Source organism: Nicotiana tomentosiformis, chromosome 11 (genome assembly GCF_000390325.3).
Source record: "Nicotiana tomentosiformis chromosome 11, ASM39032v3, whole genome shotgun sequence".
Taxonomy (NCBI): domain Eukaryota; kingdom Viridiplantae; phylum Streptophyta; class Magnoliopsida; order Solanales; family Solanaceae; genus Nicotiana; species Nicotiana tomentosiformis.
The window spans coordinates 110,540,617-110,559,341 of record NC_090822.1 but is presented as its reverse complement, the minus strand read 5'-3'; the positions used below and the strand labels follow the sequence as shown (position 1 = coordinate 110,559,341).

The 18,725-nt window shown below is 33.6% G+C and overlaps 3 protein-coding genes across 3 annotated transcripts; all 3 read right to left on the bottom strand.

Moving 5' to 3' along the window:
• Positions 1-10,315: 10,315 nt before the first annotated feature.
• LOC138900853 (uncharacterized) lies at positions 10,316-11,102 on the bottom strand. The gene is made up of 2 exons (XM_070188486.1): positions 10,980-11,102; positions 10,316-10,909 (listed from the first exon to the last, which is right to left on the bottom strand). Exons 1-2 carry the CDS (start codon positions 11,076-11,078, stop codon positions 10,421-10,423), a joined length of 588 nt encoding a protein of 195 aa, XP_070044587.1. The 5' UTR covers positions 11,079-11,102; the 3' UTR covers positions 10,316-10,420.
• A 42-nt stretch (positions 11,103-11,144) lies between these two features.
• Positions 11,145-14,296, bottom strand: LOC108948073 (uncharacterized). Its single transcript, XM_070188484.1, has 6 exons — positions 13,779-14,296; positions 13,395-13,709; positions 13,241-13,307; positions 11,749-12,377; positions 11,540-11,666; positions 11,145-11,463 (listed from the first exon to the last, which is right to left on the bottom strand). Exons 2-6 carry the CDS (start codon positions 13,520-13,522, stop codon positions 11,173-11,175), a joined length of 1,242 nt encoding a protein of 413 aa, XP_070044585.1. The 5' UTR covers positions 13,523-13,709; positions 13,779-14,296; the 3' UTR covers positions 11,145-11,172.
• A 290-nt stretch (positions 14,297-14,586) lies between these two features.
• On the bottom strand, positions 14,587-17,353 carry LOC138900852 (uncharacterized). Its single transcript, XM_070188485.1, has 2 exons — positions 17,296-17,353; positions 14,587-16,037 (listed from the first exon to the last, which is right to left on the bottom strand). The coding sequence occupies exon 2, from the start codon at positions 15,818-15,820 to the stop codon at positions 14,774-14,776; it is 1,047 nt and encodes a 348-aa protein (XP_070044586.1). The 5' UTR covers positions 15,821-16,037; positions 17,296-17,353; the 3' UTR covers positions 14,587-14,773.
• Positions 17,354-18,725: the final 1,372 nt, after the last annotated feature.

Sequence of the window (18,725 nt, the reverse complement as noted above, 5' to 3'; positions counted from 1 at the left end):
CACAATTTTATAAGATCCCTTCAGAGTGGGGCTTTTGCATCTATACCCGGTTTTGAGGTCACACTTGAACTTATACCCACTTTGCAAAAACATTTGCAAGCGTATCCATTTTACGATCAACTTCAGACTTATCGGGTCTGAAGTTAAAAAAAAATTAGTTTGAAGTGAAAAAATTGCACTTCAAATGCACTTAAGGCCAAATAGGTCTGAAGTGCAACCAATGGTTTCATACACTTAAGTCTAATAAGTCTGAAGTAAAAAATTACACTTCTGATGCACTTAAGGCCAATAAGTCTGAAGTGAAAAATTGCACTTCAGATGCACTTAAGGCCAAAAAGTCTTAAGTGCAACAAACGTTTTCATTCACTTAAGGCCAATAAGTCTGAAGTGAAAAATTGCACTTCAGATGTACTTAATGCCAAATAGGTCTGAAGTGTAACCAATGGTTTCATGCACTTAAGGCCAATAAGTCTGAAGTGAAAAATTGCACTTCAGATGCACTTAAGGCCAAAAAGTCTGAAGTGCAACAAACGTTTTGCAACACTTAAGGCCAATAAGTTTGAAGTGAAAAATTGCACTTCAGATGCACTTAAGGCCAAAAGGTCTGAAGTGCAACAAACGTTTTGCTACACTTAAGGCCAATAAGTCTGAAGTGAAAAATTGCACTTTAGATGCACTTAAGGCCAAAAGGTCTGAAGTGCAACAAACGTTTTGCTACACTTAAGGCCAATAAGTCTGAAGTAAAAAATTATACTTCAGATGCGCTTAAGGCCAAAAGGTTTGAAGTGCAACCTACCTTTTTATGCACTTAAGGCCAAATAAGCCTGAAGTGCAAATTGCCCAGAAATAGAAATTTGTTCTTCGAACTATAACAATCCAATTTACGATTTAATACCTAAATTTACTCCAAATGAGCTCAAATTTGAAACATAACCTCCAAATATTATCAGGAACAAACCTCAATCATCAATTTGTCAAAACAATAATAAATCTAATGAACCCATTTTGCAATTAAGAAAAAGAAGAGAAGAAACCCTAAGCAATAGCAAAAAATAAAGCGTCATAACAGCTCACCATTGTAAAATATTATAAACTACATTAAAATATGTTTACAACCATCGTATAAAATCATTATCACCCGAAGAAGAAGAAGAAGAAGAAGAAGGAGGAGAAGGAGAAGAAGAAAACGAAGGAGAAGAAGGATGAGGAGAAAGATGCCTGAAATTGTTTAAAAAACGGGTACAAGTTAAAACTTTTTTAAAAAGTGGTTATAAGTTAAATGGGGGCGACTAAATAGGACACCTCGTGCAATTTTTACCTTCAGAGTGAATGAATCTCGGCCCAATAAGGTCCATTTATTATGGATCATACTCCTGCCCATGTATTGGGTTTTTCATTGAGAAATGTATATTTTAGGTGCTCCCAAAAATAATAGCCGACAATTTATTTTATATGTGTATTATATACTAAAAAATATACATATTTTATATACTTTTTAGCTAGAGAATTCAATTAGTTTCGACCGAGCGACCAATTTTATATTTGTTAGGGCAGTCTGCAGCAGCAATGAAAGATATACCGGGGATTCGATTGAATACCTAGTTCCATCACCAACTCGTATTACCTTAATATTAAGTCTTGCGATGGATTAAAATTTACTTGGACCACCAAATCATGTTAATTTATGTTAAGCGATAAATTGTATCAGAATATATATTAGTTAACCCTAATTTAGTAATAAGGCTTACGTACAAAAGATTATATATACAAGTACGACATAGTACAAAAAAGGTATATCCTTAACGATGTTAATGAATTGTTTTATACAAGTCGTTAATCTAAATAACTGATAAAATTATTTGGGTACACGATTTGACACATGGTATGTCTCCATTACCTATTAAATCATGCTGTAATGGCTAAAGAAATCATAAACGATATAATGATTATATGAGTTAAGCTGTAAATTCATCCCTGTAGCGACAGTTATCTGTCAATGATGTTCTCTCCAATTTTCAGAATTGATAGTGCTATTATAAAAAGAGTAGAGCTATACGATTCAAATTGTGACATCTTAATCAATTAATTGTCTAGTGGAGGATGTAACCAAAATGGTTTACCAAGGTCAGATTTTTGTCAATAAACTCGATTTGGTGTCGGAAAAAAATGTTGTTCTCACGCATTATGCGAACAAAAGTCCCACATTGATATCGAAATGATTGAGAATCTACGTATAAGGTATAGAAATCTCTTAATATTGTGACGTCTTTTTGGGGAAAATTGCGCGGGTTTGGCTCAAAACGTACAATATCACACCATGTTAAGAGTATCAATGTGCTGGTTAAGCCCAACAACTGATATCAGAGCTCAGATTCGACAGGACAAGTATGGCGAGAAAAAGCTAGTTGCGGGCGTGAAACTTAGTTCGAGGGGGAGATTGTTGGTGTGCGAACAAATCTCACATTGGTAGCTGAAAAGATTGGAAACATACATATAAAGTGTAGAGATCTCTTAATGGAATGCGACATTTTAAAAAAAATCGTACGAGATTGTGCAAAACAAATAATATCATATCATGTTATTAAGAGTATCTTCGGTCAAGTTAAACCTAACAAACTCCTTAATTATACATGCTCATAGATCTTCTGAACTACACGAGCACTACATTACTGTATTTAACGAGTTTATAATTCTTAGTTTTAATAGGAAGCGCGAGTTGATCGTACATCCTTGCCCTATGTACACACCAGGCAGCAAAAAAAAAGTTCTTTAATATAGTTTTACTATATTGTAATTGATACAGTAAAAGAATAAAGTTAGAAAATTGAGGAGCGAAAGAAGAGGGCAATCGCGACCATAGGAGCCGCTGTCGCAACTGGTGCATTCATTAAATGCTGTTCGGTCCCCTCATTTCCTTTATTATTTTCCTCTGTATTCCCACGTGATATCTTCTTACTGAAAAGCCTATAAAATTATTGGTGTGTGTCATATAGTTTGGCACCATTTTGCTCTGGGCCTAGTCCAATACTCCACCTGGTCCATACTCAATTCAGATCTTTCTATTATAGTGTGAAAAAAGTTTTTTCATTTTTCTTCCGATGTTAAGTATTCACACTGAGATTTCCATTAATTAAAATAAAATTTGTTTCGTATGAGACTCGTTAAACGAAAACATTAAAATTTTAAGAAATTATTTTTGTAGAGGGAGCGTTACTCCACTTAGTGGATCATAGGTGGGTCCAAATAATAAACTTTATGAGTTCTAAGCTAAATATTTTTATAATTTTAATGAATATTTTAGTTGCAAAAGTTAGTTACAATATTTGATAATTAAAAAAAAACAAATTCAATAGGGAACTGACACGTGGACTAATGAACTGAGCAGAAATTGTCAGACGATGACATCGATGCTGTTGCTGATCTCTGCCTTTCTTCTGGATTTTGCGTCACTTTTTGCTGTCCCCTTTATCTCACACTAAACTTCGAGTTAGCTTTATCCCTTTCTCCCTTCTTCTTTTCTTCTTTTTCCTTCTTGTCTTTTATTGAATATTCAAAAGCTTTTTGCAGTATGACTGGCTAAGTCCTGCATTCTTTACGCTTAGTTTTTTTTTTTGTTTCTATCCAGTGTCCCGTATTCACAATGAGGTTCGATTAAATTTGGATTCGTACCGAAAAGTTTCACATTGGGGGTAAAACGCTCCCTAACAAAGGCGATTTCATATCCAGGGACTCAAACCCGAGACCTCTGATTAAGGATGAATGAGTATTTACCACTCCACCACAACCCTTGTTGGTCTTTATAGTTACATTCTGGCTAAAAAGCATGTTACTCCCTGTTCTCTTTTGTAATAATATACTAGTTCTTAGGCACACACGTTACGATGTATTCCATAAGAAATATTTAAAAAAAAAAATATAAGTAAATAATATTCAAAAGATGTATTTGCTATAAATTATTTTTTTTAAAATGTTCTTAAATTTGATAATTATTAATTCGGTTTAGGGGTTTGGAACTTTGGATATCTTGCCAATTCATTATAAAAAGTTCTAAGGGCTACAATTTATTGTTAATATTATGCAACTACTAAAATCACACTCACTGATTATCATATAAACATATATAGCGGGACTTTGATACTTCGCAAATATTTTCTTACTCCATAAGTTACTTCATTTTATTCTTTTCAAATTTATTTCTTCTTTTATGAGTTTCCACTATATACTTTATTTTGGTGAATCTTCTATCATTCTTTTTGATGTTTTGAAGAAAAACATTCTTCTAGATGTTACTTTAGAGCAAAACTTGCATGTCCAAGAATTCGTATTACTTCTTGTCAAGCTATTGTCTCATCCTCAACTCAAATTAAAATTAATTTATTCTTTCTGGAATATTTGAAAAAATAACTTACAATTTATGTTACTTCTCGTATAAAATTATGCTAGCTAGTTCGACTGAATTGACAATCCAAGTAAAGTTTCAAACTTTGACATGCCTCCACAGTAAATTTGTCATACTCATTATCTATAGCTATTCATGCATCGACCATTTGTAACAGCTACCATAGCAGGAAAAAGAAATTTCTACATATCCTATGATAATAGATTTTTAATTTCACTAAAATATTCATGATAATGAGGACAATAATTAAGAACATACTGTATATAGATCCACATTATGGTAGTGAATAACATTAAAATCATTTAAGCATAGAAAACTGAATTTCTTAGTATAAGCACAAGAAAATAAGTAATTAATAAGATGAAACATACAAACTATAACAGAAACTTATATTGCCTTTGGTATGGAGCATCTGAGAAGTCAACCAAAAAAAAAAAAAAGGAATTCATGAGAGGAGAAAAAAAGTTTCAGGAATTTAATAACCTGGAGTATTTGAAAACCACAATAGGAAAGAAGTAATCCACCTCAAGAAATTTTTATTCTATTGGGAAACGAGTATATGAAAAGAAAATACCAAAATATCCAATGATACGTACTCCCTCCGTTCACTTTTACTTGTCATGTATACTAAAAATAGATTTTCATTTTTACTTGTCACTTTAGACATATCAAGAGAAGACATTTTTTTTTTTCATATTATACTCACAGTATTTATTACTCATTTCAAATCATTTTCTCAAATCCAATAAAATATGCATCAATTAATATGGCTATCATGATAAATTATGCACTTCATTTATTATTTCTTAAGGGGCGTGAAAAGTCAAAATGTATCAAATAAAAATGAACGGAGGGAGTACAATACAACATGACGGTGCTTGCTTTGATAATTTATCGTTACAAAATTTGTATCTCCTTTAATGAATTACATTTCGGACTACATTGCAAAAAAATTAGCTATTAGACTTTGCCGGAGAACATCATTAGTTAATCTAAATAAGAAGAAATTTAGTTCAATTTAATTCCCACTGTCACTTGAACATATACCAAAAATCCTGGTTTATTATTAACAATACAAATACAATATAGGAGTTCTAATTGTTTCTTCTTTGTTCTAATAACATTTTAGATCACTAAACTCATCAAATTACCCATATGTTTAATAGAAACGAAGAGAAGCTTAGTTGGATAGCAATTACGAGTCATTATAGAAATTAATACTTATTCATTGTGGTGCAACGTAACTTTATCATTTAATGTTGATATAAATTGCACATTTGTGATAAATATTGGAATGTGCATTTACATCTTTGTTCAAAATTCTTTTTGAAATTATACTTTCTTAAAGGGCAAAATAGTCGTTCAGCTTTTGATGTCTATTTTGGTCTTTCAACGTAACACTTTCGACTTCATACTTATAATATAGTAGGTAAAATACATAAAGACCTCATTAAACTTGTCCAAAAAACAGATTTGAACATTTAAATTAAACGGCCCCCTATTCATGTTCGAAGTGAATTAAATAACACCCTAACACTATAATACCAATCTTACAATGTGATGTGCTTTACACACGCGCCACATCATTGCCACATTAGAGCCATATCAACGCCACGTTAGAGCCACGTCAGAAATTCACGTTAGAGCCACGTCAGAAATTATCTAAATTTTGATTTTTTTTAACCTTTTCGTTTCTTTTTGTCTATTCACATTTTTTTCCTTACTCATTATTTAATACACTAATAAATCTCTAATTAATTATTAAATTTCTCTTAATTATATGTTTTTCATCGAATTCTCATCCATAGATACACTATAAATTTAAATCCCTTCGATCTTGCTTCACTCTCCTCTTTTTTTTTTTTGGTTTCTTTATTTAATTATTTTTAATTTTTCATTTCAATCTTCAACATCCTCTATGATTTTTTTTGTTTAAATAACTGCAACAGAGAAAATACGAAAAAATACTAAATTAATTTCTTAATTTTCAGAACAAAGAAAAATTCATTGAATAAAAAAGAAGAAGAAAGAAGATGAGGCAGATGGCAAGAAAAAGAAATACTAAAAGAAAAAAGGAAGAAGAAAGAAGACGAGGAGCACTGGGGGAGGGGGGCGAATGGAGAAGAAGGAGAGGGGCCCAATCTTTATTTGATTTTATTTTTATTATACATTATTAGTGGGCTCACTTTTTTTAAAATTTTACGGGCTTTCATTTTATTTTTATTTTCTTTTTCTTTTTCTTTCATATTAGTCTTTAGGGTGTTATTTAATTCACTCACAACATGAATATGGGGTAAAAGAACATTCGTTTAATTTAAGTGTTCAAACATATTTTTTGAACAAGTTTAATGAGATTTTTATGTATTTTGCCAATATAGTATGATATGATGATGATTCTTAAGGGGTTAAAACAACTTACATTTTCACCTTTTCACTCAAGATTCCTGTGAAGTTAAATTAAGACATTCAATTTCAATTCGAGGGATTACAACTATCATATTTTGTCATTTCAACTAATTAATATGTAGGAGTTTTCTTTTGTGGTTTTTATTTCAGAAAGGTTTGATTATGCACCAATTGGAGTACCATCTGGGTTTTTTGTTTCCGCATCAAATGTTCTGTTGCAGCAGGGGCGCGGAGCTAGAAGCTCGGCTACGGGTTCTGCCGAATTCAGTTTCTTTTGCTCAAATAATGAAATTACATAAAGAAATTCATTACATATGTAAAAATGTTAAATCTCAATTATTAGCACTTAAAATTATCGCTCTATCCAAAACTCATAAAATTAAAATTTTGGTTTCGTCCTTGATTAATAGTAACAAAATAGAAAACGAGCTCATCCTTTAATCTTCTTAATTATTGTAGCTAGTTCTTTTTGGCTGGCTCCTAATTATATAATTAAAAAAATCATTTATGTGTTGGACAATTGCTGATTATTGTTTCAGAGAAAAATATGCATATTTTTTAATTGGGGAGAAAACAAATAAACGATTAAGCTACTTCTTAAAGTTAGTTATGGACATTATCCAAGTAGCTCCTTCGAAAAGGACAATTATAGCATCAAATTAGCAAAACTTCAAACACAAACATGTACTATTATGAGATTCCTATAGGAAAAATAGTATATATATATATATATATATCCATCCAAAAGCATTGCCTGTGCTATATATTAACTGTTGGAAGAGATAAGAAATTAAACACTATCCTATATCTATCTGTGCTCTTAAAAAAGATAATGTCCTACGAAAGTATGTGAGCCATTGTCTTTTCGAAATTCAATAACTGTAAACGCAATATGAATGGAATCAAAAGAAATTACTACTATATATTGATTTACCCTTTGCTGATATTTGTTTCACTATTTCTTTTTCTCTTTACATGTATATCGCCTACTAGGTTTTGTGAAGTTGTACAATTCTTCGGTAAAGACCTAACAAGTTACTGCTACAAACAACAAACTAATACAACATATCAAAATTACCATGTGATTCGTTATATATAGGTGGAATTAGACGCAGAGATACGATAGCCACTCAGGCCCATAATTTAAAATTAGTTAAAAAAAATTATTCAAAAAAGAAATAAGCAGGATGTTTTGTGCAGATGAAGTGTGATTCCAGGGTAAATTTTTTTGTTTCCCACCCCATTTCCGCCACCTGCTTTAGGGCTCTGAACTAAATGGGAAGCACTTTAATTTTTACTAAGATTTTTTTTATCCGCAACGACTAACTCGAAACTTTTAATTAAGGGTAAAAGAATTTATTCATCCCCATAATTTTAATGAATTATAAAAACAAAAAGCTGGAGCTTAGCTATCTCGGGATTGGCCAGATGGAAGTATAGTTGGTGACATGGGCAGATGTAGTATACGATCCGTAGCTAATTGATGTGTTTGGCTAAGCTTGACCTATCTATATAATTGAATAATTTAAATACATACGACACAGACATCTATTCTAAGATTGCCACGACAGATAATAATAGTACTATATAATGATATTTCATAGTATCTTTAATCTATAATTTTAAATCCGTCTCCAATTAAGATGTTTGATCATAAAACTAGTAATATGTTCCATCAAGAAGAGTCTATTCATATATAGACAAGGACCAACATTTGTGATGGGATAGATAAATCCCTCCGTTCATAATTAGGAATCCAGAGTTCGAGCTGTAAATATAAAATATCTTGATACAAATTATTTTCTCCTTTAATAGGGTTACGAGACGTGAGTATAAATTAAACGGGTCCTCAATACTAATATTGGACATCAAACAAGGACCATGGGCGGATCCAATCCTATAGTATTGGGTTCATTTGAACCCAATACTTTTAACACAAAGCATGTATTTATGTGTAAAATTCATTAGTATTATAACAAATAATGGACAGAAACTCATAACTTTAAATATATTGTATGTGTTTAATGATAAAAATCTTAAATATTAAATCCATATAATTTAAATCTGCGTCTGCGAAGGACCACCTGAAATGAAGACAAAAACAAATGGATGGAACTATGACAGCCCTATATAGAAGTGGTAGTTGGCATGCATGGGCATTGATTTGGCACTAGTAAGATAATAGAACAAAAGAGAACTAGAGTAGTAGCTAAATTGTTAAAGTGAAATGTAGAAAGAGTATGGAAGTCACATTTATTACTACTTTTTAAAGGTCATTTTGCTGTTGGCTTGATGTGGTATGTCTGTTACAATGTTATATTCCCTCTCAACCACTTCTTTCATTGCTTGACTTATTATATTGTTTTGTATATCTGGAGAGAGGTCATTTTCTAATCTGTTATATATCATATATTGTCCTTGCGTCTAATAATTTGTATGTGTGTTATTATGATCAAACAATTCATCTTCTTAGGATTGTTCATTTTGTACCTTTTAGCATTTGAAACTATTATAGATACAAGCATTTACCCCTCTCAAGGCCAAAAAAAGAAGAAAAAAAAGAAGGAAATAGTTCTGCATAGGTCGAAATCTACCACGGAATATTTAGGGCGAGGAAGTATCGAGGAAAAATCAGTCGAGGTCGATCAAAAAATGGCGAAGCTTCTAGTCAGGATGCCTATGATGATCGAGGACGAGGTCCGCGGAAAGAATCGTTAGTTTTTAGAATACGATAATAGAGGGGATATTCTAAAGAATATTCTCTGTACTATTTGACACTACTAAAAAACAGTATAATTTCGTCCGCTATTTCCGACCGAATTCCGACCGATTTTAATTGGTCGGAAAAACGATGGTCGCAAATGTGTACCGACCGAAATCGGTCGGAAATTTCCGACCTAATTCGGTCGAAAACATCAACGCGTTGACTGACTATCAAACTTTAATTTGCGACCGAAATCGGTCGAAAACAATTAAATATTTTTTTTTAATTTTTAAATTTCCGACCGAAATCGGTCGAAAACTATTAATTTTTTATTTTCAAATTTCCGACCGAAATCGATCGGAAACTATTAATATTTTTTTTTATTTTTTTTTATTTTTCGACCAAATTCGGTCGGAAATTTTAAAAATAATAATTGTATTTAATTAAATAATTAGTTGTAAATTGTAATAAATTATTAATTTATTTTAAAAAATAAATATAAATTCATAATTTCCGACCGAATTCGGTCGGAAATTATGAATTTCTGGGCAAAAAAAAATTAATTTCCGACCGAATTCGGTCGGATATCTGGTAAAACCTGGACATAAAATACCTATTTTTGAGCTACACCACCTACCAATTACAACCAATATCCATCCTATAATGGCAGCATTACATTGCTGCCATTCAACCATAATTAATCAACAACAATGAATATACTAACAACAACAATAACAACAACAATTAACTAACAAAAACTATTAACTTACACTAACAACCATTATCTAACAACAACTACTAAAATGTTTAATAACAAAATAACAATATAATCATCATTCAAAATTACTCTCAACTAAATATTGACAAGTTCAATACTTTGTTTAGCAATACACACCATTCAATGAGTTTTTTTATCTAGCATCATCTCTATCTTCACTCCTAGAACCTTCATCGTCGGCACATGGGGAAGGATCACGAGACCGGGGAATGAAAAAGGCACCACTAGCAAGAAGATTGGCCAGCTGACCTTGAAGGAGATTAAATTGTTCGTCTCTCCTTTCTAGTTGAACTTGAAGGGTACCAAATTGTTCATCTCTCGTTTTTTCTCTAGCCTTTGTCTCTTCAAGCTCTGCTGTCAGCTTCGCGATCTTATGTTCCATAGACGATATAGTCGACCTATCAATCGCCTCGCCTTGGGCGGAAGTCCCCATACCTTGCAATCCAGCCTTGTAGCGCCGAAATGATTTATCTGGAAGGCCGTATGCTATCCCCTTTTTAGGACCATCGACAACATCCAACCATATCCTCTGCGCTTCTTCGTCTAAAATGGGCGGGCGGTCGCCTTGCTCATTCCGTGGCAAGCTCTGAGTGTACTCCTCCAAATTAATCTTGTAGCGACCCTTTATTTAGAAGATAGAAAATTACTAACTATATAATATTATAAACATTTATAGTAGTTATGAAACTTACATGTGTAGTCTCTGCCCGGTCCTCGACCCATCTAGTTGGATCTATCGGTGCCTTCTTCTTCCGGATGTGAGTCTCCATGAAGAACTCATCATGACTCATCTTCCTCCCATATTTTTTTCCTACAAATATAATAAAACGTGTTAACAAAATTAACATATATAAATAAAGTTCGATAAAAATAGACCGAAATATTTTAAGGAATTACCATTTGTCTCCTCGTATCCCCCATGCTCCTTGAACCCAGACAGTGCAAGGAGCCACCCTTCTCAGATGCTCGGGCCTTCTTTCCCAGTTCACTCTGCTTCTCGAATTTCTTGGTGGCCCAATACCTTTGCAGATCCACCCATACATCCGGTAGAACCCATGAAGGCTTCTTTTTAACCTTTCGAGCGGAGCTAAAGGAATCAGAGAGTCTCTTACGGCATTTGTACTCCCAATTTTTACAAATTTCACGGTTATACCAGTCCTTCCAGGCACACTTAGTCTGCAAATAAAGTATGTAATGTTAGATGAAAATATTGTTAATATAATGCTTAAATAGATAAGAATTGTATTAAAACCTTAAATTGGTTGAACATCTGTTGCACAAGATCCTCTGGAAAGTCACTCCAAGTTGGATAGGGTGCATTATACAACCCGCCAAGAATATCAGTGATTATCTTTGTAACCTGATGATTAGGAATGAACCTGCAACATAGAAATTACATTAAATAAACAAGAGTAGCTATTATAATTCAGCAAAAATAAAGAAGTAATAAATAAATCTTACCCATTACCCTCAGGCCTGATGATGATCCTATGATAACGATCATAACGCACATCATCTGGATCATCATCCTCCGATGAATCTGAAGTGTGCGCAGAAGGGGGGGCATCTGGCTCAGTGCTACTATCCCGAAGACGAAGTCTAGAAATGCTAGGAGACGAACTCCGTGGAGAGGGAGACGGGGTCCTTGATGAAGATGGCTGCAATCCACACCCCTGCATCGATCTAGACCCCTGTTGCGATCCAGACCACTGTTGCGATCCGGCCGGCTGAAATCTAGATGGATGCGATCCGGCCGGAGATAAAGCAAATGGAGCAGATGACGGGCGTACCATATAGCTCTGTGACTGGTGACTCGATACACCCATGTTAGTACTGGTAGGATCATGAGGAGGAAGCGGGGTATAGCCCTGTGGCGGAGAATGGTGATAATACTGCTGGGCGGGCGAATGGTGGGTAGTATGATGAGTAGATAGATGTGGTGGAATAGATTTGTGCCTAGAAGATTGCTTCCGGCCATCAGCAGCAGAGGGATGCAAGTGTGGAGTGGAAGGAAGCGTGGGTGTAGCACCATCATCATGATCAATAGGCCTTTTATCCTTCCTAGACCTACTTCGACCCCTACCGGCCATCTGCATAAATTAAAGAACATGTTAGAATTGAGAATATAAATCTATATAAGTTGAGAGCGCTTGAAAAAACTAACATGCTAGTTGTCTTTGTCGACGTATCCTTCCTCGTCTGAAAATCCTTCCTCTTCACTTATTTCATCCTCATTTTCTATGATTGTTATTTCCTCCATATCAACTTCTTCTAATATGCGTTGAGGGTGCTCCAAGTAATTTTCTAACTGATCATCCACCATTTGGTTAACACTTGAGGTATCGTTTTGGTAAGCAACATCTAGCACATTCTCAACTTTCACCCTACCAACAGGCTTTGTTTTTATTACAACCAACCAATCAGCCTTATCCCTCCATAATGGATATGGAGCATAGTACACTTGCCTAACTCTTTCTGCAATTATAAAAGGATCATAGTGATCATACTCCCTCTTTTTATTAACCTCAATTATGTTGTACTACGGGTGTACATTTGTACCTCTTCTAGGTGTTGGGTCAAACTACTTGCATCGGAAAAGTATGATCTTCTTATTTGGCCAGCCTGAATATGACAATTCTAGAATCTCTTTGATCACACCATAATAATCATTTTTTCCATCCTGGTTTTCTTCATCACCTTTGACACACACCCCACTGTTATTGCTTTTTTTATACTTGGATCATTCCTCAGTGTGAAATTTGTAACCATTCATATAATACTTAGACATAGTCGTAACCGTAGGTGCAGGTCCCCAGGATATGTCTTTCAAAAATTTATTAACATCGTTGTTTGAATTATTGACCTACATGTAGGGGTAAATAAATCACAAGTGAGCAAGTATATTTACAAGTATGTATATTCACATGTGAGAAAGTATATAAGATGCACTTACACACTCTTTAAACCATGCCTCAAATGTAGAATATACAGCACCATGACCAAATTGACTCACGAAGTCACTGAGCGACGCATTGAAAATTATTTGTTAGTTGTATCAACCAAATTAAATAGTAGCCCATGTAAATTAATCTTACGTCAACACTTACTTAAGAAAGGGTTGAACTTCCGGACAATTTAGCAACACATGATTTGAAGCTGATTTGTACTCCATACTACTTAGGCCTCTTTTTGTTCGATCTTTAGAACCCCGGTCTGGTTGATTAAATACGGACATTGGTGGATATAATGGATCAATCTCAATTACCACATTGTGCCGATTGGGCCTATTTCTAGCACATGGCACATGACTGTCAAAGTAGTAAGAACAAAAATAGGCAGTTTTCTTTGCAAGATAGGCTTCGCATATGGATCCTTCAATCCTATTCCTCTGTTTAACAAATCATTTACACTTGCCGATAGTCCTGCACATTTTTATATTAGACGATAACGTTAAAAAAAATTACAAGAATAAATCAAGGTTTGATCATTACCTCTCGAATGGATACATCCACCTGCATTGAACCGGGACTCCAAGTCGCGCCTCATGTACAAGGTGAATTGGAAGGTGTTCCATCACATCAAAGAAACCACATGGAAAAATCCTTTCCAGCTTATTACTGATTACAGGAATATTCCAATTCATTTGCAATAGGGTTTCTTCCCTTAATGTGGTAGAACATAAGTCTTTGAAGAACAAACTTATCTCTGTGATGGGTTTTCATATATTTTCAGGCAATCCACAAAATGCAATAGGGATTAAGGTTTCCATGAATATATGACAGTCATGACTTTTCATATGAGTCAGCTTTCCCTCAACCATATCGACACGTTTTCCCAGGTTCGATGCATAGCTCTCGGGCATCTTTAGGTTTGTAACCCACTCACAAATCTGTCGTCTTTGTTCCAAAGTGAATGTGTAGCTGGCCTTGGGCTTGAACACCTTACCATTGTTCCTAGACTGCAAATGTAATTCAGGTCGCCTGCAATATTCTTGTAAGTCCAGTCTAGCCTTAGGATTATCTTTTGTCTTTTTCTTATCATCCATCACTGTGTTGAACAAATTGTCAAAATAGTTCTTCTCAATATGCATGACATCAAGATTGTGCCGAAGAAGATTATCCTTCCAATATGGCAACTCCCAAAATATGCTTTGTTTTGTCTAGTTATGAGTAACACCATATCCAGGAAATCTAGAAGGTGGGGCCTCGGTAACTTTAGTGAAGTTCTGAACTATCTCCCAAATTTCTTCACCGGAATAAATTGGAGGTGACAAATCATGTTCAACTGTATTCTTTTTGAATGCGTTTTTCATCCTTCTAAACTCATGATCAACTGGCAAGAACTGACGATGACAATCAAACCATGACTGCTTTCGGCCATGTCTTAAAGTGAACGCTTTACCATTTTTCATGCAGTAAGGACATGCTAACTTTCCGGCAGTCATCCACCCAGATAACATTCCATATACAGGAAAATCATTAATGGTTCACATTAAATTAGCACGCAAGTTGAAATTTTGCTTAGTTGATATATCATATGTCTCAACTCCATCATACCACAACTGTTTAAGCTCATCAATTAGAGGTTGCAAATATACATTAATCAAACTCTTTGGATTACGGAGACCGGGAATAACACAATTTAAAAAAATATATGGACTAGTCATACACATTTCAGGCGGAAGATTATACGGCGTAATAAAGACCGGCCAGCATGAATATGGTGTTGCAGAAACAGAAAATGGCGTGAAACCATCAGCACACAAACCCAACCGAACATTCCTCGGTTCACTAGCATAATCCTGATACGTCATATCAAAATGCTTCCAAGCATCCCCATCTGAAGGATGACACATAACACCGGGTGGCCTTCTATTTTCATAGTGCCATCTCATATGAGGAGCAGAACTCATCGATGCGTACAACCTCTTTAATCTAGGAATAAGAGGTAAGTAATGCATCGACTTTACAACAGCCTTCTTCCCGCTGGAAAGCCGCTTAAAACGAGGTTTTTCACAAAATTTACAACTTTCTAAATCTGCATCACCCTTATAATACAACATGCAACCATCTTCACAACAATCTATTCTCATAGATGAGAGTCCTAACTTAGAAACCAATCTTTTAGCCTTATAGAAATCTTCAGGTATGTTGAAAGTTGGGTCAACTAGTTCACTCATAAGGCCAATGAAAGAATCCATTCCCGCTTGAGAAATATTGGTATCTGATTTGATACTTAATAATCTAACCGCAACAGACAATTGAGAGTGCATACTCCCTTCCCTTAGTGGACGACTAGCGGCCTCTAACTGTTCATAAAAATATTTTGCCTCTTCGTTAGGAGGTTGTTCAACACTTTCATGGGTTTCAAAATCGAAGTGCATCCCAAAAGCATTCGCAACCATTTCATGGTATCTAGGATGTTGAATGTTATTCCCCACCGACCTACTGCTTTCACCAACAACTACGTTATGAAATATACCATCACTACCATCAATCTCACCATGACTAGTCCACACAAAATAATTATCCATAAACCCTTTTTTATAAAGATGAGACTTAACATCCTCCGATCCAAAAAAAATGCAAACACTTGCACTTCACACAAGGACACCTAATCAACCTTCCAATCCGAAACGGATCAAGTGACATTGCATGCGTAATAAATTCCTTAACCCCTTCTATAAATTCCTCCCTCAAAAACCGACGATTAGGATAATTCCTATTATACATCCAACTACGAGATTCCATCTACATAAAGAACGAATAAATTATATTAATCATAGTTCAAATTAATTTATAGAATTAAGTTACATAATAAACTTTAGTTATAATATAATTAATTTAAATAATTTCAGTGCTTATTAATTTGAAAGTCCATATATATCCCTAAATAAATTTTTTATTAAGTTGCATAATAAATTATAATTTGTTAGCACACTCATTTAATCAGGACTTTGTGCAATATTAAGCCATATGTTTCGACATGATATATATGTAAATAATTTTCCTTTCTCAATAACCACATTTAACTAACCATTCTACTCTTTTGTATTCCATATAATACATGTAAGCATTCACTACATATTTTGAAACATATGAAAGCATGTTTAATCAAACTTAATCAAATATATGAAAGCATGTTTCCTTGGACAAGCAGAAGCAATTTTGCACAGTTTGTTTTGTTTAGGCAGTAAATAAAAACAAGCTTAAAGCAGTTCCAGACTTCCAACAAGTGTTTAGTTACTAAATTCTCCAACTGAATGATTTTTTTCACATCTCAGAAGCTAACAAGTATCATGTTTCTTGTTTATTTTACTTAGATAGTGCTCTTGCGCAGCTTAATAATAATAAAAAATCTGCATTTATCAAGGCATGGGAAGAGAGTGAAAATAGCTGAGTGGATAACAAGTAGGATTTCTAACTTCCTATATATGTTGTCAACTGTTAGTTATCATACAAAAAACTAATACTCATCAAATTTTAATAGAAATTACTAAAACATATACTAGTCATTATTTTATTATCAAATACACTGAGAGATTATCAGTTTTCCTCATCAAAAACAGAACTTTCTGAATATATGAGCTGCCAAACAATCTATTTTCCACACAAATCAACCCAAACAAAATTACAAAAAAACAAATACCCATCAAATATTTCAAAAATACACTATCATGTTCAAACATCTATATCATGTTCTCTATGCTCAAACACCTTGACAATTAATTGATATTATATTAGCTGGGATAGCAAACAATCTATTCTACTTACTTTAGGAGTAGAATAGCCAAGTTTTGGGTTGAATCCTAACTGTGACTCAATATCAGTGTGGCGGCGGTGGGCGGAGGGAGTCAAATCTGGCGAGGGTGGTCTGAGGAACCTTTCAAAAATAGCCATAATAAGACACATAGATATGAAAATAGCAGTGGCAACAAAACCAAAAGAAACAGCATTCACAGCACTCACCCAAAAACAACCTCAAACCACCCCCAAAAAGAAAACTTACCGGAGATGGAGAGGAGTCAGAGTGCCGACGATGGCCGCTTGGATTGCCGACGACAATGGCCCCTTGGGTTGAGTGCCGACGACGCCGGTGAAGATGGGATTTGCTGAGAAAGAGAAAGATAAAGAGAAAGGTCAAAGAGAGAGAGAAAGGTGTGAGTGAGGCAGAGAAAGAGTAAAACAAAGTTAGGGCTTTTGCTGAGGCGTGTTTATTGATAGAAAAAAATAATCTAGATAATGACCCATAATTTTGGTGAGAAAGACGTGTTTATTTAGAATCTACCATGTAATAATATAAACCAAAATTAATGATACTAGCTAATTAATTATTAATATTAATTAACAATGCAACTAATATATTTCTACTTACTTTAGTTATCAATTTAAGATAATTAAATAATCACTAAGATTTTTCATGTATACCATTAATAAACTTCTACTTAGTATATAATTAATAATGTATAGGCTAGTAAATCACTAACATTACTTAAGGATATGTTCTTAGTGCGTACACTTCTACTTAGTATAATTATCAATATCTATAAGCTAATTGTAACTATTACACTTTTATACTTAAAGTAATTATCAATTAATTGCATAATATAGTATAGTATAGTATAGTGTGTGTATATATATATATATATATATATATATATATATATATATATATATATATATATAGTATATAAGTTATATTCGATATAACATTAGCTATATTAAGATGTCTATATATATATAGAGAGAGATGTATATATAGTATAGTATAATATATATACTAAGTGTATAGTATATAAGCTATATTCGATATAACATTAGCTATATTAAGATATCTATATATATATATATATATATATGTATATGTATATATATGATGTATATATAGTATAGTATAATATATATACTAAGTGTATAGTATATAAGCTATATTCGATATAACATTAGCTATATTTTTAATTTTATAAGTTTCACCGGATTCCGAGACATGGGCCCCACAAGTGATTTTTGAACTAATTTCGGATTTTATTGAAAGATGTAATATTTTCTTATGAAATTGATTCCTATAATTTTGTTTGACTGTATCGAATTAATTATGACTAGATACGAGTCGATTGGAGTCGGAAAATCGAGGAAATGCATACTACTTGGTTAAATTGGAGCAAATCGAGGTAAGTGACTTATCTAACCTTGTGTGGGAGAAATTTTTCCTAGGATTGGTATTGAAGTGATAAATTATAATGTGTTGAAAGTCGTGTACATGGGGTGACGAGTGTGTACACGGGCTAAATGTGAAAGATTATATTTTTAAATTGTGTTGATCACTGTTGGGCATTAATAAAACTCTTTTATTCGGATATATTCTTCATCATTGATTTAATATTTTAAAGTTGCTTGACTTTTTCCTGCTAATTGTTTTACATGTTTAGTTGAAACTTG

Bases quoted from the DNA above. Each gene is read 5' to 3' on its own strand.
- LOC108948073 (XM_070188484.1), bottom strand. From the start codon at position 13,522: ATGTCCGTATTTAATCAACCAGACCGGGGTTCTAAAGATCGAACAAAA. The intron at 13,308-13,394 runs GTAAGTGTTGAC...TGCGTCGCTCAG, and splicing joins GAAGTTCAACCCTTTCTTAA to TGACTTCGTGAGTCAATTTG. The intron at 12,378-13,240 runs GTAAGTGCATCT...TAATTTATGCAG, and splicing joins AGGCATGGTTTAAAGAGTGT to ATGGCCGGTAGGGGTCGAAG.
- LOC138900852 (XM_070188485.1), bottom strand. From the start codon at position 15,820: ATGGATAATTATTTTGTGTGGACTAGTCATGGTGAGATTGATGGTAGT.
- LOC138900853 (XM_070188486.1), bottom strand. From the start codon at position 11,078: ATGAGTCATGATGAGTTCTTCATGGAGACTCACATCCGGAAGAAGAAG. The intron at 10,910-10,979 runs GTAAGTTTCATA...TTCTAAATAAAG, and splicing joins ACCGGGCAGAGACTACACAT to GGTCGCTACAAGATTAATTT.